This window comes from Schistocerca nitens, chromosome 2 (genome assembly GCF_023898315.1).
Source record: "Schistocerca nitens isolate TAMUIC-IGC-003100 chromosome 2, iqSchNite1.1, whole genome shotgun sequence".
NCBI classification, from domain to species: Eukaryota; Metazoa; Arthropoda; class Insecta; order Orthoptera; family Acrididae; genus Schistocerca; species Schistocerca nitens.
This window is the reverse complement of record NC_064615.1, coordinates 427,751,010-427,772,568: the sequence shown is the minus strand read 5'-3', so window position 1 is coordinate 427,772,568 and position 21,559 is coordinate 427,751,010. Positions and strand designations below refer to the sequence as shown.

General features: G+C 41.9%; 1 protein-coding gene across 2 annotated transcripts in view; it reads right to left on the bottom strand.

Annotated features, from left to right (window-relative positions):
• The window catches only part of LOC126236294 (sodium-dependent nutrient amino acid transporter 1-like), a 180,360-nt gene that overhangs the window by 8,694 nt on the left and 150,107 nt on the right, over nt 1-21,559 (bottom strand). For both annotated transcript variants that reach the window (XM_049945484.1, XM_049945485.1), the window contains 5 exons: nt 19,177-19,280; nt 12,307-12,496; nt 12,039-12,215; nt 10,175-10,274; nt 830-1,006 (listed from right to left, as the gene is read on the bottom strand). In XM_049945484.1, coding sequence (XP_049801441.1) covers nt 830-1,006; nt 10,175-10,274; nt 12,039-12,215; nt 12,307-12,496; nt 19,177-19,280 — 748 coding nt within the window. The remainder of the gene's footprint in view (nt 1-829; nt 1,007-10,174; nt 10,275-12,038; nt 12,216-12,306; nt 12,497-19,176; nt 19,281-21,559) is intronic.

Genomic DNA, 21,559 nt, shown 5'->3' with positions numbered 1-21,559 from the left:
CTTAGTTAAACGTACTTAAACATACAACATTTTTAGGCTGGTTTCATCTCTATGTCGTGACTGGAACAAATATAAAAAAATTTTATGATCAGATTAAAGTTTTATGGACGCTCCGTTTTAGGAGAATGTCTATACATTATGACAATGAAGAGGAGGAATCATCACCATTTTGCTTATCGACATGTGTTCAACGTCGATGGAGATGGGAACGATATTTATGGGCAAGGACACAGAAAATTTGTCATGCACATACCGATGTGAAAAACACGCCTTTATCGGAATCCTTTATTACCAGTCACTTCACAATTACATACGGTTACGCGTACGTTTTATAGTTTCCGTGTGGCACATATGTTATTTAATAATCTCAAACATTGGGAATTTTAACTAATTCGTGTCCGTATCTTTTTGGTCGTCCTATACTTATTCGCGAACTTTAACTTTGATAATCATACATAAATCATTTGTGATATGAATACTATAATTCACATTAAAAGTACTTATTAATTATTTTGGATGTTATGAACCATCTCTTAACGGATTTTAGAGTATGATTTTAGCTATCTGTATGTGTAACTGATATTCCATTCCAACTACCCCAGATCTAGTACCATACGACTACATCTCCAGTCGGAGTTTAAACAAAAACTTCTTTTCATTTCTTCCACGTAGTATATCTTTTTACGTATTATACATAATTTTCTGAGATATTTTTACCTTCTACACAGCAGTTACCATCGGTCCGCTTCGTTCTTTGTAATTAATACTGCATTAGTCCACAGTTAGTTTAATAAGAACACAAATATCCATTTTAATGCAAATCACTTACCATATGACGCGTCGTCGTAGTATTTTCCAGTATACGTGAGTGGAGTAGATGTAACGAGAGAGTATATCAAAACCAATATGAGCACGACAGGCGTAATGAAACCCCAACAGATCCTCCAGTACATTCCCACTCTGTGTCCCAGCATGAATTCTACATCCTGGCAGAAGTTATCCATTCCTGGAAAAGTACATCATATTTTAGTCTACTTAGTAAACACTGAAAAAAAATCAAAAGCTGGAGATAAGTTTTCATTGCAAACTGGGCACAATTAACTGACGGTTTCTAAGGAGTCGATATCTACTATATTAGGGATCTATGCTAAGAACAGAGTAATAGACTTGGGTACTCCTTTGTGCTATTGCACCATGATGAAGCAATGTACTACTGTACAATTTCTGAAGGAATCAGGTCTTAAATGGATGGAAATTGACCTGCTCGTGGTGACGCAGGAAGAGCCACGAACCATCGGTATACAGGGATCTAAATAGTTAATACTAACAAGGGAACCTCCCCATCGCACCCCCCTCAGATTTAGTTATAAGTTGGCACAGGGATAGGCCTTGAAAAACTGAACACAGATCAATCGAGAAAACAGGAAGAAGTTGTGTGGAACTATGAAAGAAATAAGCAAAATATACAAACTGAGTAGTCCATGGGCAAGGTAGGCAACATCAAGTATATTGTCAGCTTACGAGCGCCGTGGTCCCGTGGTTAGCGTGGGCAGCTGCGGAACGAGAGATCCTTGGTTCAAGTCTTCTCTCGAGTGAAAATTTTAATTTTTTTATTTTCAGATAATTATCAAAGTTCAGGCACTCACACATAATCAACTTCGCTCTCCAAAATTCCAGGACATGTTCAGATTTGCTTGGACATATACAGGATTTGACGGTCTACGCATGGAAACATTTGAAAACGTAAAAAACATATGTTTTGACAGAGAACAGGGAAAACTGTGCGATTGTGAAACTGTTGCATTCATTTGTTGCAGTTTATGTGACAAACTCTTATGTTTTCATCACTTTTTTGGGAGAGGTAGAAGAATCTTTTTACCCATTCGCCAAGTGTGCAAGTTAGGTGGGTCGACAACATATTCCTGACATGTGACGCACATGCCGTCACCAGTGTCGTAAAGAATATATCAGACGTGTTTTCCTGTGGAGGAATCGGTTGACATATGACCTTGCGATCAAATGTTTTCGGTTCCTATTGGAGAGGCACGTCCTTTCGTCTACTAATCGCACGGTTTTGCGGTGCGGTCGCAAAACACAGACACTAAACTTATTACAGTGAACAGAGACGTCAATGAATGAACGGACGGATCATAACTTTGCGAAAATAAAGAAAGTAAAATTTTCACTTGAGGGAGGGCTCGAACCAAAGACCTCTCATTTCGCAGTTGCTCACTCTAACCACGGGACCACTGCGCTGATAAGCTAACGTCGTCTTTTATGTTGCATATCTTGCACATGGACTACTCAGTTTGTATATTTTGCTTATTTTTTCATAGTTCCACACAACTTCTTCCTGTTTTCTCGATTGATCTGTGTTCAGTTTTTCAAGGCCTGTCCACTGTGTCAATTTATAACTAAATCTGAGGGGGGTGCGATGGGGAGGTTCCCTTGTAAGAGCGAAAGGGTGGCTCATTGGGTATTTTGATTTTAAAACGCATACAGTTTGTCTCAGCAGGAATGGTCAATATTCAGGGATGACAGGAACGCTTATTTGATTGAAAAGCTCCATATGGACATCTGCTGTATTCCGAATTGTTTCCGAGATAGAACACATTTAACGCACATTTGTTTTTGGGTCAGTGGAGTGCAAGTAAGTGTCTTGCCCACCAAGCCTCTTTGATGTTTTATTCTACCCCAACATACCCCGTTGCTTTTTCCTTTAAACTAGCCCGTTGTGCCTCTGGGTAAGAGCGCAGTTGTCGATGGTGTGTTGTGAGTGAAGTAGTGCCAGGGATTGAGAGTGTATCAGAGATAAGCATCCGTTAACTGTGTTTATACACGCACTTGCTAAAATGCCACATCCGAATAATATGCAGATATGGCGTACGTTTCCAGCTTCTTCGGTGGCAGTACCCATACTGATGTCGAAGAATTCTGTAGGCGCTTTCCGGTAAGTCGAATTCCTAACGTGAACGTGTTAAACGTACATATTGTTCAATTGATACTTTGTAAAGTGCGTGGTGTAACGTTTACTAACTGCTGCACATGAATAAACCTGACAATGTAGGAATAATATAGAAAATAAATAACAATGTACATCAAATGAGTTCTATCTCGGAAACTCTATATGAAGTTTCAGCTTTAAATGATCGTTCCTGTCGTATACCTGTATATCGACTACTCCTCCTGGGACAGACTGAATAACCCGATAGTTAGTTTGAACACTGCAGTGACACTCAGGTCATGACATTGCTAAGGCGATACGGCCTGGCCGTCTTCCAACCTTTCAAGTGACATAACCATTCAGTTATCCGAGTAGGGGGGGGGGGGGGGGGCAATATTTGACATGGCACAAGGTATCTTTCATACCGAAAAACAATTGACCCAGATAAAAGAAGCGTGGTACCTGCAAGAAAAAAGTCATACCAAGCAATATCACTCACTCGTCGTTACTAACGGATGCAGTGATTAGAGAAGACCGTGTTATCCTGCGTGAAGAGTTTGACAGAGCACTGAAAGACCTGAGTCGAAACAAGGCCCCCGGAGTAGACAACATTCCATTGGAACTACTGGCGGCCTTGGGAGAGCCAGTCTTGACAAAACTCTACCATCTGGTGAGCAAGATGTATGAAACAGGCGAAATACCCTCAGACTTCAAGAAGAATATAATAATTCCAATCCCAAACAAAGCAGGTGTTGACAGATGTGAAAATTACCGAACTATCAGTTTAATAAGTCACGGCTGCAAAATACTAACACGAATTCTTTACAGACGAATGGAAAAACTAATAGAAGCCAACCTCGGGGAAGATCAGTTTGGATTCCGTAGAAACACTGGAACACGTGAGGCAATACTGACCTTACGACTTATCTTAGAAGAAAGATTAAGGAAAGGCAAACCTACGTTTCCAGCATTTGTAGACTTAGAGAAAGCTTTTGACAATTTTGACTGGAATACTCTCTTTCAAATTCTAAAGGTTGCAGGGGTAAAATACAGGGAGCGAAAGGCTATTTACAATTTGTACAGAAACCAGATGGCAGTTATAAGAGTCGAGGGACATGAAAGTGAAGCAGTGGTTGGGAAGGGAGTAAGACAGGGTTGTAGCCTCTCCCCGATGTTATTCAATCTGTATATTGAGCAAGCAGTAAAGGAAACAAAAGAAAAATTCGGAGTAGGTATTAAAATCCATGGAGAAGAAATAAAAACTTTGAGGTTCGCCGATGACATTGTAATTCTGTCAGAGACAGCAAAGGACTTGGAAGAGCAGTTGAATGGAATGGACAGTGTCTTGAAAGGAGGATATAAGATGAACATCAACAAAAGCAAAACGAGGATAATGGAATGTAGTCGAATTAAGTCGGGTGATGCTGAGGGAATTAGATTAGGAAATGAGACACTTAAAGTAGTAAAGGAGTTTTGCTATTTGGGGAGCAAAATAACTGATGATGGTCGAAGTAGAGAGGATATAAAATGTAGACTGGCAATGGCAAGGAAAGCGTTTCTGAAGAAGAGAAATTTGTTAACATCGAGGATAGATTTAAGTGTCAGTAAGTCATTTCTGAAAGTATTTGTATGGAGTGTAGCCATGTATGGAAGTGAAACATGGACGATAAATAGTTTGGACAAGAAGTGAATAGAAGCTTTCGAAATGTGGTGCTACAGATGAATGCTGAAGATTAGATGGGTAGATCACACAACTAATGAGGAAGTACTGAATAGGATATGGGAGAAGAGAAGTTTGTGGCACAACTTGACCAGAAGACGGGACCGGTTGGTAGGACATGTTCTGAGGCATCAGGGGATCACCAATTTAGTATTGGAGGGCAGCGTGGAGGGTAAAAATCGTAGAGGGAGACCAAGAGATGAATACACTAAGCAGATTCAGAAGGATGTAGGTTGCAGTAGGTACTGGGAGATGAAGAAGCTTGCACAGGATAGAGTAGCATGGAGAGCTGCATCAAACCAGTCTCAGGACTGAAGACCACAACAACAACAACATGACGTCATCGGTTCATGGAGGTCTAAGAACTGTGGGTTTCCGTTTTTATTGTTGTGACTTCAGTCTGAAGACCAGTTTGATGCAGTTCTCTATGCTAGTCTATTTTCAGAAAGCCTTTTTATCTCTGCGTACATACCGAAACATGTGACCATTCGAGCCTTGATCTCACTCTGCAATTGTTACTCGTTACACACCCTCCACTCCGCATAAAGACGCTTCTTTCTGTTACTAGATTAACGATTCCTTCACGCCTCAAGTTGTGTGTCATCATCCGATCCCTTCTTTTGGTATATTTACGCCATAAAATTCTCTTTTCCCAGTTAGATTGACTACCTCCTCACTTGTTACTCGATTTACCCATCCACTCATCAGCAATATTTTTCAGTACAGCATCTCTTCTTGTCTGAGTTGCCTATCGTCCACGTTTCTCTTCCATACAAGCCTCCGCTCCTGACAAATACCTTCAGAAAAGACTTCCCAACGATTAAATCTAAATCAAATGTTTACAAATTCTTCATTTACAGAAATAACTCTCTTGTTATTGCCGGTTTATATTTTATATCTCCCCTACTTCGACCACTATAATTTATTTCGCTGCCCAATTAGCAACATTCATCAACTACTTTTAGTTCCTCGTTTCCTGCTCTAATTCCTGCAGCGTCGCCTGATTTACTTCGACTACGTTCCATTACTCTTCTTTTACTTTTATTGATAATCTTACAATGTCCTTTCAAAGGGCTATCCATTCCTTTCAACTGTTCTCCCGGGCCTTTACCCGATTTACATTGTTTTCGGAGATGTTTATTGTGAAACAACAAACCACACCTAGGTTCCAGCTACAGTTACATACCCATATGAAGGTGCCACTGCTGTACGATATAATTTATTTTCTTTTGTTCCTTTTTTTCCCCTTTGTTCTCTTCTTTCCTTTCTTTGTATTTTCTTCACACATTGGAGAGATTTATTTCGGTACAGATTTTGTAAGTCTGTTTCTATATATTACGTGGTAGCTATTTGTGAAATTGTTATTTTCCACATTTCTGATGTCCTGTGTTTGCACATTTGTTAAAATAATACTTAATTCATTTTTATTTACACGAAAATGATGATATAACATTGCGGTTTCATGTGAAATAGTAAAACATCGTACTCCGTGTAGTGCCGGGGAAGATGAGTTGAGCTTGAGGATTTTATCGAGAGATCGACAGATGAAAGCCACCGAAGGAATCCACGGAGCGAGCAGGAAAGGACTGTCGTGTCGCGCTGTGTTCGTGGCCGCTGTTATGAATCTGTTATATCGGTGTTGTGCGCATGTCTTCGGTACTTACCGCAGACAGGTAAGCTAATAATTGAACGTGCTTCTCATCGTGTGCTCACCACTGACATTTCAAACAGTAATCTTGGAAATACGATGTGCAAATCGTCAAGTCGCGTGATTAGTGGGCGTACGGTATCCAGTGTGAACAGCATAAACTGATTAGTGCCTACCGTGGATTGACAAATTAAAATAGAAATATGTTAATTTACTTTCATATTGTAGACCGTGGTACATGAAGTGCTTCGAGTCGTAGCCGTACGATAAACTACAAAATTCGAATTGTAACCAGAAGTGGTTAACAAACGCTGTGACGTCGGAACACACCACGTGTTAGTTGAGTAAAGTACGTCTGATATACTTTACCAGGTGCAGATACACTACTCGAAAGGAATCTATAATCGCACGTTTCTGCTGCATTCACGAACAAGCGTTCCTTAGCGTGCTTACAGAGTGAGTCACTAACTCTTGTCACCAATAATAACTCCGAAAGCATGACAGTAGCTGAAAAGTTTGTGAGCAAATGTTACATGAGACAACTGGGCCCAAAATATGACGTTGGTTTTTCGTTGCTAAGTGGGGTCGTTTCAGAGATATGAAGGCCAACTTTGTTTTTTTTTAATGGGATGCTATAGTTTGGTACTTATTTCCTGACAGCGACTATCGAGACGAATCCAGTGAAGTGTAACAGTAAGGTATTTGAAGGTCAACGTAGGTCACAAAGGTGGCATAAACGTCCATTTACATGAGATGTTCGAAGTGATGACCATTGAGATCAGCGTAGTGTTGCGATCTTCTTATAATGGATTGAATGGTATTCCTTACCATATCGGCATTAATCGAAGCACATGCTCTGACAATTCTCTCTCGCATATCTTCAGGTGTAGTTGGAACGACTTTATAAACAATGTCTTTTACGAATCCCAACAAGAAAAAATCCTGAGACGTCAAGACTGGCGAACGAGCCGGCCACGACACATCTCCTCCGCGTCCAAACCAACGATTTGGGAATTGTGTCTGCAACTCATTTCTAGCCTTCAGCGAAAAATGTGCCAGACACCCATCGTGTTAATACCACATTCTGTTCCTTGTTCCTAAAGGTATTTCTTCCAATAACAGACCTAATGTTTCTTGCAGGAATGTGGTGTACTTCCTACCATTACCATTTTCTTCGATGAAATAGGGGCCTATAATTCTGTCCTCCACAATCCCACACCATACATTCACCGACCACGGTTTTTGGTGTGCAACATGCCGAAGCCAACATGGATTTCAGTTGTCCAACAATGCATGTTATGCAAATTAACATTTCCATGGTTCGTGAATGTAGCCTCGTCAGTAAATAAAATCAATTAATAAATGTGTCATCCCTCTGAATCTGAAGTTCAGCCCATCGGCAGAATTCAATGAGACGCATACAATCCGAACCAGTTAATTCTTGGTGGAGACTGATGTGGTATGGAAGATATTTATGGCGATGCAGAACACGAACAACACTACTCTGGCTCATTCCAGATTTCCTTGCGATTTGACGGCAACCAACACAAGCATCTCGAACCACAGTGGCAAGAGTACCAATTTCCGTTTCCTCGTTAGTAACTTTCCTTTGCCGGATATATTTCCGATGCGTTAAAGATACAGTTGTCCTCAATTTATCATACATATATTTAAATGTACGGCGTGTTTTGAGGATATATTTCAGCGTATAAGTCTGTAGCTCTCACTGAATTTCATTGGCATTCTCCGTAAATGATTATCGTATCGACTTGTTCTTCGAAGGAATACATCATTCACATTCGCTTGATTCGACGATACTGCTCTTACTAATCCTATTAGTGTTGTATTCGAAACCGTCGAATGGTGTTCACATGTTAATGGCACGTTAGGTGGATACACCGTATTCGGTGAACATTTACTATTTGCGCGATATACGAGAGCGAATTGTCTGAGCATGTGCTTCTATAAGTGCCGATGTGATAGGGAATAACACTCAGTCCATGATAAGAAGAATGCAGCACTGCATTGATATGAATGGTCAACGCTTCGAACACCTTCTGTAAATTGACGTTCATGCCACCTTTTTGACCTTTGTTGACCTTCAAAGACCTTACGTTACACATCATTGGGTTCATATTGACAGCCGCTATCAGAAAATAAGTACCAAACTATAGTATTCCATTAAAAAAAAATTTGACCTTCATATCTCTGAAGCGACCCCACCTAGCAACAAAAAACCAACGTCACATTATGGCCCCCGTTGTCCCATGCAACATTTGTCCCACAAACCTTTCAGCTACTATCATACTTCCGGAGTTATTCTAGCTGGCAATAATTAGTGACGCACCTTGTGTACTAGTGCATCATGTACCAGCAGCTTGGACGAAGACACGCCAACAACACAAGTCAAGTGATGATTGACTTTGTAAACGTTGTGAAGCACATCTCTCGTGAACTAATGTTGCGAATACTAATGTAAGAAAATTACCACTTGTGTTGCAGCTGTTTTGCATATTATCAATATTTCTGCACTTCCCCGTAATCACAACCCAGAACTTTTTGAGTATTATTTTCAGTAGCTTTCAAGCATATAAATAAAAATTATTTCATTCGTTAAATAACTTCCTAATCCGTGTTTTGACTTTAAGGGCGCTCAACGGCAAGGTTATCTGCGCCAATTAACTACCAGAGAGTGCATTTGTGGCAAATACTTTAGCTACCAACATTGCCTTCATTCTTGCAACATTACCGAGTAATTGGTAGTAACGCAAAATACTTTCAGTCTGTATTTTTCTACCGCTTTCATTGTATTCATATGACTATTGTCTGTGTTTCTGAGTGTTATTCCCACACTTGCATGTTGCGCAGTTTTTGTCGTTAAATTGCTTGTTATTTGTTGGCGTATGTTGGAGAAATGTTCGCGTTGTGTAGAGTCCTGTATTAAGCTCGTCAGTTGCAGCCGGTTACAAAATAGTGAGCTCCCATCGGTGAAGTATTTAGATTGTGGGAAAGCTCTGATTCTGACAGATGTGCGTTGCTATGCAAGTGGTTCAAATGGCACAAATGATCTCAACATTTGAGGTCATCAGTCCCCTAGAACTTAGAATTACTTAAACCTAACCAACCTAAGGACATCACACACATCCATGCCCGAGGCAGGATTCGAACCTGCGACCGCAGCGGTCGCGTGGTTCCCTGACCGAAGCGTCTAGAACAGTTCGGCCGTTCCTGTGCATCTGGTGATATACCACAAGTCTTCATGCTATGGTATTCCAAGCCAGTGTAGGGCCTTGTTTACTTGTTTGGCAAAGATTAATAATCTGTTCAATCTGTGTGAGCGTAATACTCAATTAATCCCGGAAAAAGCGAAAATTTTCTTGGTAATACCTACTTCAGAGTTTACGTACTTTATGTTTTGGGCACTTTTGATGACAGACGTATCAGCGTTCCGTCACTTTTATTAAACGAACACGATCATTTCTAGTAGGGTTAATATTACAGGGCTTTTCTGCTTCGTCTCATTCGTGGCTACAGTTTCAAGACTAAAAAAAGGAAATTACGTTTAATGTTACGTAAATCAACTGTAATTGTATTTGTAAAACAGTCAAGTAATTATCAAATACTTATTTTAGTAACAGTTTGGATAGCACAATTGGCTGTCCTTGCGATTTTTATATATTTATTACTAGTTGAAAGCAGCATTGCGATTATATTTCGTGATACATAGGCTTATTAATATTACGATGTAGTCTTTCCCGAAGTCTTTGGTTCAAAATTCATGGAAGCTATGTGGACTGTGGCTAGAATATGTAACTTATATTCATGTAACTAAAATGAAAAAATGAAATGATTTAGTATTTACCGTATATCCACGCCACAGCTGCCATTTCAATCGAAGCCAGCACAAAGCATGTCAAAGTTACATTGTAATAGTCGACGAGATTTAATATCCACTGACCAGCCTAAAATAGGGAAAAAATTTTTAGATAAGTGCAAAGGACATATGTATTTTTGCTAGACGGAAAAGGGCTAGATCATACGATACTATATTAGCTAGAAGCAGTAGATAGAGTTAATTACCTTTTCGATTGTTCGATGCTCTCAGTTTACACTGTTGCAAACAAAATTTATTCCGATTAAGGAATATTTAAATTAAATGGCGCTACTCACAAGGGAACCTCCCCATCGCACCACTCTCAGATTTAGTTATAAGTTGGCTCAGTTGATAGGCCTTGAAAAACTGAACACAGATCAATCGAGAAAACTGGAAGAAGTTGTGTGGAACTATGAAAAAAGTAAGCAAAATATACAAACTGAGTAGTCCATGCGTAAGATATGCAACGTCAAGGTTATTATTACTTTAGGAGCGCCGTGGTCCCGTGGTTAGCGTGAGCAGCTGCGGAAACAGAGGTCCTTGGTTCAAGTGTATCCTCGAGTGAAAAGTTTAATTTTTTATTTTCAGGTTATGTGACAAACTCTTATGTTTTCATCAGTTTTTGGGAGTGATTATCACATCCACAAGAAAACCTAAATCGGGCAAGGTAGAAGAATCTTTTTTTCCATTCGCCAAGTGTACAAGTTAGTCGGGTTGACAACATATTCCTGTCATTTGACGCACATGCCGTCACCAGTGTCGTATAGAATATATCAGACGTGTTTTCCTGTGGAGCAATCGGTTGACCTATGACCTTGCGATCAAATGTTTTCGGTTCCCATTGGAGAGGCACGTCCTTTCGTCTACTGATCGCACGGTTTTGCGGTGCGGTCGCAAAACACAGACACTAAACTTATTACAGTGAACAGAGACGTCAATGAACGAACGGACAGATCATAACTTAGCGTGAGCAGCTGCGGAAACAGAGGTCCTTGGTTCCAGTGTATCCTCGAGTGAAAAGTTTAATTTTTTATTTTCAGGTTATGTGACAAACTCTTATGTTTTCATCAGTTTTTGGGAGTGATTATCACATCCACAAGAAAACCTAAATCGGGCAAGGTAGAAGAATCTTTTTTTCCATTCGCCAAGTGTACAAGTTAGTCGGGTTGACAACATATTCCTGTCATTTGACGCACATGCCGTCACCAGTGTCGTATAGAATATATCAGACGTGTTTTCCTGTGGAGCAATCGGTTGATCTATGACCTTGCGATCAAATGTTTTCGGTTCCCATTGGAGAGGCACGTCCTTTCGTCTACTGATCGCACGGTTTTGCGGTGCGGTCGCAAAACACAGACACTAAACTTATTACAGTGAACAGAGACGTCAATGAACGAACGGACAGATCATAACTTTGCGAAAATAAAGAAAGTAAACTTTTCACTCGAGGGTATACTTGAAACAAGGACCTCTCCTTCCACAGGTGCTCACGCTAACCACGGGACCACGGCGCTCCTGAGCTCACACTACCCTCGATGTTGCCTATCTTGCGAATGGACCACTCAGTTTGTATATTGTGTTTATTTTTTTTCATAGTTCCACACAACTTCTTCCAGTTTTCTCGATTGATCTGTGTTCAGATTTTCAAGGCCCATCCACTGTGCCAACTTATGAATAAATCTGTCGGGGGTGCGATGGGGAGGTTCCCTTGTCAGTAATTAACGACTAAAATTCATCAGTGCTATTACCATGTTCTCAGCAGTACTATCGAATAGCTGATATCTTACAATTCAGTGTGAGGTATATCAGGCTCCTGCGCAAGGCTATCTGGAAAAAGTATGGCTTCTCTCACCGGTGTGATGTAGACCAGTCCCGTGAGGAACCCGCCTACGCACGTCAAGGCAGCGACCATCCACTGCTTGATGCTGGGGAAGTCATCGCGGATGATAGTATTGACGGCGCTGTCCAGCGCCACGGCGCTGCCGACGCCCAGCACGAAGAGCATGAAGAAGAAGAGCACCGCGAACAACTGAAAATAGGAGGGAAACAGGTCCTGATGCGCTGGTCACCTCATCATTTATGTAGGCTCTAGTTCCTCAACTTATTTTTTTTCCTCTCACCTGCGGTACAAATTCGAACTTCGCGATGGCATCAGGGTACGAGATAAAAGCTAGTCCAGTCCCACTATTAACTACTGCAGAAATGTCGTCTACTCCCATTTCATAGGCGAGGTTTCCAAGGATGGAGAATATGGTGCAGCCTGCTAAGATACTTGTACATGTGTCCAACGTAGTCACAATCAGCGCGTCTCTAAAAAAAAGGGAAAAAAATGAGAAACTTCAGAATGGTAACAATAAGTAGCAACAATATTAGAAGTTAAACAGCTTTCGACGCGTGTCAGTGGTTTATATCCTGTGCAGTACTCCGTCAGTACTTCACTCAACAGAGGAAAGTCCACTGGACCTGACGGGATACCAATTCGATTCCACACAGAGTACGCGAAAGACTTGCCCCACTTCTAACAGCCGTGTACCGCAAGGCTCTAGAGGAACGGAAGGTTCCAAATGATTGGAAAATAGCACCGGTTCAAATGGTCAAACGTGTGTGAAATCTTATGGGACTCAACTGCTAAGGTCATCAGTCCCTAAGCTTACACACTACTTAACCTAAATTATCCAAAGACAAACACACACACCCATGCCCGAGGGAGGACTCGAACCTCCGCCGGGACCAAATAGCACAGGTAGTTCCAGTTTTCAAGAAGGGTCGTCGAGCAGATGCGCAAAACTATGGACCTATATCTCTGACATCGATCTGTTGTAGAATTTTACAATATGTTTTTTGCACGCGTAAAATGTCATTTCTGGAAACTCAGAATCTACTCTGTAGGAATCAACATGGATTCCGGAAACAGCGATCGTGTGAGACCCAACTCGCTTTATTTGTTCATGAGGCCCAGAAAATATTAGATACAGGCTCCCAGGTAGATGCCATTTTCCTTGACTTCCGGAAGGCTTTCGATACAGTTCCGCACTGTCGCCTGATAAACAAAGTAAGAGCCTACGGAATATCAGACCAGCTGTGTGTCTGGATTGAAGAGTTTTTAGCAAACAGAACACAGTATGTTGTTCTCAATGGAGAGAAGTCTACATACGTTAAAGTAACCTCTGGCGTGCCACAGGGGAGTGTTATGGGACCATTGCTTTTCACCAAATATGTAAATGACCTAGTAGATAGTGTCGGAAGTTCCATGCGGCTTTTCGCGGATGATGCTGTAGCATACAGAGAAGTTGCAGCATTATAAAATTGCAGCGAAACGCAGGAAGATCTGCAGCGGATAGGCACTTGGTGCAGGGAGCGGCAACTGACACTTAACATAGACAAATGTAATGTATTGCGAATACGGTAGAAAGAAGGGTCCTTTATTGTGTGACTATATGATAGCGGAACAAACACTGGTAGCAGTTACTTCTGTAAAATATCTGGGAGTATGCGTACGGAACGATATGAAAGGGAATGATCATATAAAATTAATTGTTGGTAAGGCGGGTGCCAGGTTGAGATTCATTGGGAGAGTCCTCAGAAAATGTAGTCCACAAACAAAGGAGGTGGCTTACAAAACACTCGTTCGACCTATACTTGAGTATTGCTCATCAGTGTGGGATCCGTACCAGGTCGCGTTGACAGAGGAGATAGAGAAGATCCAAAGAAGAGCGGCGCCTTTCGTCACAGGGTTATTTGGTAAGTGTGATAGCGTTTCGGAGATGTTTAGCAAACTCAAGTGACAGACTCTGCAAGAGAGGCGCTCTGCATCGCGGTGTAGCTTGCTGTCCAGGTTTCGAGAGGGTGCGTTTCTGGATGAGGTATCGAATATATTGCTTCCCCCTACTTATACCTCCCGAGGAGATCGCGAGTGTAAAATTAAAGAGATTCGAGAACGCACGGAGGCTTTCCGGCAGTCGTTCTTCCCGCGAACCATACGCGACTGGAACTGGAAAGGGAGGTAATGACAGTGGCACGTAAAGTGCCCTCCGCCACACACCGTTGCGTGGCTTGCGGAGTATAAATGCAGATGTAGATGTAGATAGGCCTACATCACATTCACATACTTCGAATGTGTAAGATGTTTGCTCCACCAGAGCAAATAACGTGTAATAAATATAGTTCCTAAAGCTAGTGAGTGCTTTAGTATGATAGAAAAATTTTACTGTGAGGTATAGAGTCCACCCAGGATACGGTGGCCGAGGCGGCAGTGAGCCACTTTCGTCTAAAGCCCGTGGCTAGTTCATTCGTTTGTTCGGAAGGGGAGGCTGACAATGTTCTCCCCATTCGGCCAGTCGGTGCTGACAAAATCCAGGCCCAAACCCTGCGATCTTTCTCAAACGATCTTATAGAAACTATTGGGTAAAAACATTTCATTTTTGCCTTACGTATAGCTTTATATATCAGCTTCATGATGATGTACCAGTCGTTTCGTATATGGTCTTAGATATTGTGATATTTGCATGGAACTAAGACACTGCGCGAAATTAGAGAAAGTTTTCAATGAAAAAGAAAGGGGTCGCTATGAATTAGAGTTTGGTGCATATTACATAATATGTTGCTGGGTATCAAATTTACCCAATATAGCGAATTTTTCTTTAGACTTGGGTGAAGATCCCTATATGTCACTAATCTCGAGGAAATTAATCTGATATACACTCCTGGAAATTGAAATAAGAACACCGTGAATGCATTGACCCAGGAAGGGGAAACTTTATTGACACATTCCTGGGGTCAGATACATCACATGATCACACTGACAGAACCACAGGCACATAGACACAGGCAACAGAGCATGCACAATGTCGGCACTAGTACAGTGTATATCCACCTTTCGCAGCAATGCAGGCTGCTATTCTCCCATGGAGACGATCGTAGAGATGCTGGATGTAGTCCTGTGGAACGGCTTGCCATGCCATTTCCACCTGGCGCCTCAGTTGGACCAGCGTTCGTGCTAGACGTGCAGACCGCGTGAGACGACGCTTCATCCAGTCCCAAACATGCTCAATGGGGGACAGATCCGGAGATCTTGCTGGCCAGGGTAGTTGACTTACACCTTCTAGAGCACGTTGGGTGGCACGGGATACATGCGGACGTGCATTGTCCTGTTGGAACAGCAAGTTCCCTTGCCGGTCTAGGAATGGTAGAACGATGGGTTCGATGACGGTTTGGATGTACCGTGCACTATTCAGTGTCCCCTCGACGATCACCAGTGGTGTACGGCCAGTGTAGGAGACCGCTCCCCACACCATGATGCCGGGTGTTGGCCCTGTGTGCCTCGGTCGTATGCAGTCCTGATTGTGGCGCTCACCTGCACGGCGCCAAACACGCATACGACCATCATTGGCACCAAGGCAGAAGCGACTCTCATCGCTGAAGACGACACGTCTCCATTCGTCCCTCCATTCACGCCTGTCGCGACACCACTGGAGGCGGGCTGCACGATGTTGGGGCGTGAGCGGAAGACGGCCTAACGGTGTGCGGGACCGTAGCCCAGCTTCATGGAGACGGTTGCGAATGGTCCTCGCCGATACCCCAGGAGCAACAGTGTCCCTAATTTGCTGGGAAGTGGCGGTGTGGTCCCCTACGGCACTGCGTAGGATCCTACGGTCTTGGCGTGCATCCGTGCGTCGCTGCGGTCCGGTCCCAGGTCGACGGGCACGTGCACCTTCCGCCGACCACTGGCGACAACATCGATGTACTGTGGAGACCTCACGCCCCACGTGTTGAGCAATTCGGCGGTACGTCCACCCGGCCTCCCGCATGCCCACTATACGCCCTCGCTCAAAGTCCGTCAACTGCACATACGGTTCACGTCCACGCTGTCGCGGCATGCTACCAGTGTTAAAGACTGCGATGGAGCTCCGTATGCCACGGCAAACTGGCTGACACTGACGGCGGCGGTGCACAAATGCTGCGCAGCTATCGCCATTCGACGGCCAACACCGCGGGTCCTGGTGTGTCCGCTGTGCCGTGCGTGTGATCATTGCTTGTACAGCCCTCTCGCAGTGTCCGGAGCAAGTATGGTGGGTCTGACACACCGGTGTCAATGTGTTCTTTTTTCCATTTCCAGGAGTGTAGTTCATTCATTTGCGACCGCACGTGCCAGCGCTAAAGCCACAGTGAAGTATCCACAACATTTCTCATATTTCATAAACGGTTTTCGATATCGACATGAGATTTTGGCACATGATAGCACACAAAGAGGAGAGTCTCGCCACTTATGACGCTGCCACAGAAGTTACAAAGCCAGGCGAAAATAAATCGCTGCTTTTTCGCATTTTCTGCGGAATTCCTTTTACATAGTAACCAAAGTAGAGGTGGCAGTAGATCCGTTTGAATGGCCACCACGCAAGTTTGGGTGTTGAGGGGCTCCACTTATATAGCGGTCCACTTAATATTTACAACATAATATGAGCGCAGGCTGCAGTTTACAACGGCACTTCCCCTCCAACGCTCGCTGTTTCCCCTGGAGCGCTTGCCAACAACCAACACCACTACTGCCCTCTCCACGCGTGCCCTACCGATTGTGCAGCTATCCGTCAAGTTATTCCGCGTGCACTCTACTAGAACACCAAGTTCAGTTTGAGAAAGATTTTATAATCAGTGGCTACCTCGTGTTTCAAATGGAACGTAACGTTTTGATTTTCTGACATTGTCAAGCAGAATAAAAGAACCCTCAGCCAAATCCTTTTTAGTTGTGAGAATCTGCACTGTGCAGGACACCACAGACTGTTCAACATATTTTTTGCTAATTTTGAGAAATGATTCAATAGCAACAAAAATAATTCATCGTGGAAAATCTTTCTCTTTGCAGCCTCCAAATCTGGAGGAACAAGTACCAGGTGATCAAAAAGTCAGCATAAATTTGAAAACTTAATAAACCACTGAATAATGTAAATAGAGAGGTAAAAATTGACACACATGCTTGGAATGACATGGGGTTTTATTAGAACAAAAGAAAAAACACCCCATATTGCTAGACGCGTGAAAGATGTCTTGCGCGCGTCGTTTGGTGATGATCGTGTGCTCAGCCGCGACTTTCGTCATGCTTGGCCTCCCAGGACCTCAGTCCGTGCGATTATTGGCTTTGGGGTTACCTGAAGTCGCAAGTGTATCGTGATCGACCGACGTCTCTAGGGATGCTGAAAGACAACATCCGACGCCAATGTCTCACCATAACTCCGGACATGCTTTACAGTGCTGTTCACAACATTATTCCTCGACTACAGCTATTGTTGAGGAATGATGGTGGTGGACATATTAAGCATTTCCAGTAAAGAACATCATCTTTGCTTTGTCTTACTTTGTTATGCTAATTTTTGCTATTCTGATCAGATGAAGCGCCATCTGTCGGACATTTTTTGAACTTTCCTATTTTTTTGGTTCTAATGAAACTCCATATCATTCCAAGCATGTGTGTCAATTTGTACCTCTCTATCTACATTATTCCGTGATTTATTCAGTTTTCAAATTTATACTGACTTTTTGATCACCCGGTATTAGCAGGTGGATGAAAATCTTGAGAAAAAACAGCTATAACTCTAGGTGGCAGTCATTCTCTACTCGACACTGCTTTTTGAAACAAATAAAGTGCCACTTCCTTTTTGCTCCTCAAGATGAGCCAAACAATTCCTGTTCTGACAAAGTTTTGAAGAACGTTTTTGAATATTTTTTCCTTGTAAATGAGACTAGCTGTCCATAATGGAATAGTTGTAGATCTGTGCACCGGAGGTAAAACCTAAGCTGTTGGAAAAAAAGACATCAGTTTCATTAATATTATGTATGAAACATCAATACGAGATTAGATTCTTCCAAACAGATAAATTATGAAATATGAGAATAACGTAGTACAGCTCTCAAAGTATGTAATTTTCTAAGATGTAGGACAGCAGATGGGTTACTAAAAACAGAAATCACTATGCGCACTTCCGATTATCTACCACAGAACATACACAACATAAATCGTTGTTAGTTTGCTCACTGTGGGTGCCTTTAGGGCCTTTTAAAACAGAGGTCGGTGCCCATTTTCTCTCCTAATGGATACGTGAACACAATGAATTTCTTTGGAGATACAGTTTCATGAAAACTCACTAATTTGCATACATCTCAAACGGATTTTGAATTTATGCCCCCATTCTCCCACTGGTTAACAGGATGTTCCTTTCTTCTATTTACTACTCAATTGAAAATATGCTCACCTTCAGTAGTTACGTTGTTTTATTTCACCTCCTTATTTTGTCTTGACCACTGCAATACCATTTTAAATATAAACGTTGAATGCTGGCTATCAAAAAATCGTTCTGTCCTTCTCAGCTAGCTGCATACAGTGTTTATGGGTTTCCAATCAAAAGATTATATTGTTTCTCGCAAATTCCCTATGAATATTTCATAATACAACAACGTTATCTCCTACCTGAATAAAAGGATTAACCTCTATATTGAGTTCTCTCAAGCCTGTATGTACTTGCATATCACATACCCCATACCCTCTCTAGTTGAGAATAGATGGTGCTAAATGTCAATGGTTTTTCGAAATTCCTTGGCTATGAAAGATATTCGTCCATTTTTGTGTATTATGATTTCAAAAATGATTCTAGAAGACTATCTACTGACCTTAAATGTGTTGGAGAAACGTAATATTTTTTCGCTACAAATTATAGTTATAATAGAATCATACGTTTGTAGTCTTTATAATGAACGAATTACTAATTACCGGGATTTTGTACCATTTAGAAAACACTAATACTGCTAATATAAAACGTACAATGAGGTATGGTCATTATGAAAGTGAAGACCAGTTTTTCATCGTTTGGATGTGAGCACACTCTACGTCAGAGTTCATTACATTGTTAAATTGTGGCAATTTGTGTGGAATATGATATAGCTAACGAAGATTTCAGTTGTTGTGTTTGATGCAATTTAAAAATACTTTTATAGCTTCATACCTGTGAACATTGTGATTGAAGTCGTTGTATGATGAGTACATAATAAGTGGCCCAAAACAGACGGTAAGTGAGAAGAATGATTGTGTAATGGCAGCATACCAAACCTGCAAAACAAAGTACTGAAGTTCGTAAGTCCATCACAATTATTTGCAGGTAAGATTTGGGTTATGCGACAAAACTCAAGAGCATTTAGATAAAGTTTGTGAGCAAAGATTAATCAAAGAACTGTCTGTGAGACAAAAACGAATGAAATATCTCTTGTATAACGATACAAATCGTCCAGCTGGTGGGTGTGCAAGGGTTGTACCTGTTTACCTCACACACTGCCGAGGAAAGCTCATATTGCACGACAACCTGTACAGTGATACCGAAACAGAGAGATACAAATTCAGCACAGTAATAAAAGAACTCCTCAACCAAAGTTTACTTTTGAGGAAACCGAATCATCAAAAAAATTGTGTTATTTAATTTCCCAGTCAAAAAACTATTTATGTTCAGTAGTTGCAGATTTTGCAGCCGTTAATAATTGGAGTAAGGGAGGAGGAGAGACGGGAAACTTTTTTCTTGTTAAGACTTAATTCAAAACAGAAGTTCAACAAATGTTGATAGATGTCGTCTCAAGAACTGATACCGTTCCAAATACATCTTAGGTGCAGAAGCGTCTTCGAGTTTCTTGGGGGAAGGAAATTAAATAGAAATGCTTCCATTTTCAATATTTTGTCAATTTGAGTCCCTATCTGCTGTTCGCAAGTCCTTGAGAACTCACGAACAAAGGATTAAGGATTTAGCTTCACTAAGAGGAGGAGTATAGCACAAAAATTCGTTTCTTGATTTTTAAAAAGCTGTCTTAAGGAGAAAAAAAACTTTATTCAGTTTAGAGCTTTCTTTTTTATGTTTAGCGGGAAAGGTATCACCATTAACAAGCAGTATATGTCCATGCATTACGATTCTTCTTTCTGTCCCAACTTAGTGTCAGATAAACGTAATCAGTGAGAGCAGAATTTTCTAACACTGATAGGTAGAAGATATGGAATAGAAAATCTCTTTTCAGTTTAAAGTCTGTAAATACAGAACGCTAAAGGTACTCACTGATAAAATTCTCTTGGGCTTCTACCAGCTTTCGACCGAGTGGGGACTGTTGTGTGGTTGCTGCTGCCGTCTTTATGCTGATGCCAAGTCCAGCGCCCGATAAAGGTAACAAGGCTACAGCACCCACTTCGACTTTCCAATAGCTGTGTCCCAAGTTGTGCTAAACTGCACAGCGCCGTCTTTATTCAGCATATTTTCAAAAATTTTTGTCTCTGTCGCCTCTTTTATAACGCTATTGCAGAAACCATTCATCCTTTTAAAAATAGATGTTTCGTCGAACGCAAATCGATGTCAATTTTCCAGGGCATGTTCTGCTACCTCTGATTTCTCGGGGTACCGTAGGCGGGATCACTTTAATTTTTCTGCATAGCGCAGTCAAATAGTGCGCTGTGTGTCCGACATAAAACTGTCTACACCTACACTGCATTTTGTATATTCCTGGCGTTCTGAGGCCTACGTCATCTGTCACCGGCCTCAGGAGTTGTAAAATTTTTGCAGAAGACCTGAGGACAGAACTGATTTAACACCTCTTCAGGAGCTGGCTAATCTTTCCTGTTACTGAGCTACAGAGGGCAAAAACGGAAGCTTTTAAGTGTTCTCCTTGAGGGTTTCCTGCTTACGAGTCTTCAATTATACGGCTTGCGAGGTTTGCTCCTTCGGCAGATTTTGAGCGTCTAAAACTGTTACCGCTTGATATACCAAGATCCTCAGAAAAGAAAGTTTCTGTGTTGGTTGGTGATACCTAGTAGCGCACTGATATCCGTTCGTTTGGATATGTTGTCGGTAAGCACTAGGGCTGAGATACTCATTTGCTTTCGGACGGACAAGAAAGTCACGTAATCGCAAGGCACAGGCCGTCTCAACTTCTACCGTGAACCTGATGTGGTCTACGAAGTTGTTATGGTCCGAGAACTCTTCCAGTTTTCCACGTCCAAGAGGCCAGACAATGCTGCGCTAATAGCAACTAAGCTTTGCAGGAGCAAAGTATACAGGGTGATGCCCTTAAAGTGCACCACAAATAGACTGGCTGTAATGCATGTTAATAGGTTTCCCAACGCGACGCCGTCCACGCACTTAAAATATTTTCTAACATACAAAATATAGTGCGATGTCAGAGTGCCCTTAAAAAATTCACAACAATTACGTTCAAAATGGTTCAAATGGCTCTGAGCACTATGGGACTTAACTTCTGAGGTCATCAGTCCCCTAGAACTTAGAACTACTTAAACCTAACTAACCTAAGAACGTCACACACATCCATGCCCGAGGCAGGATTCGAACCTGCGACCGTAGC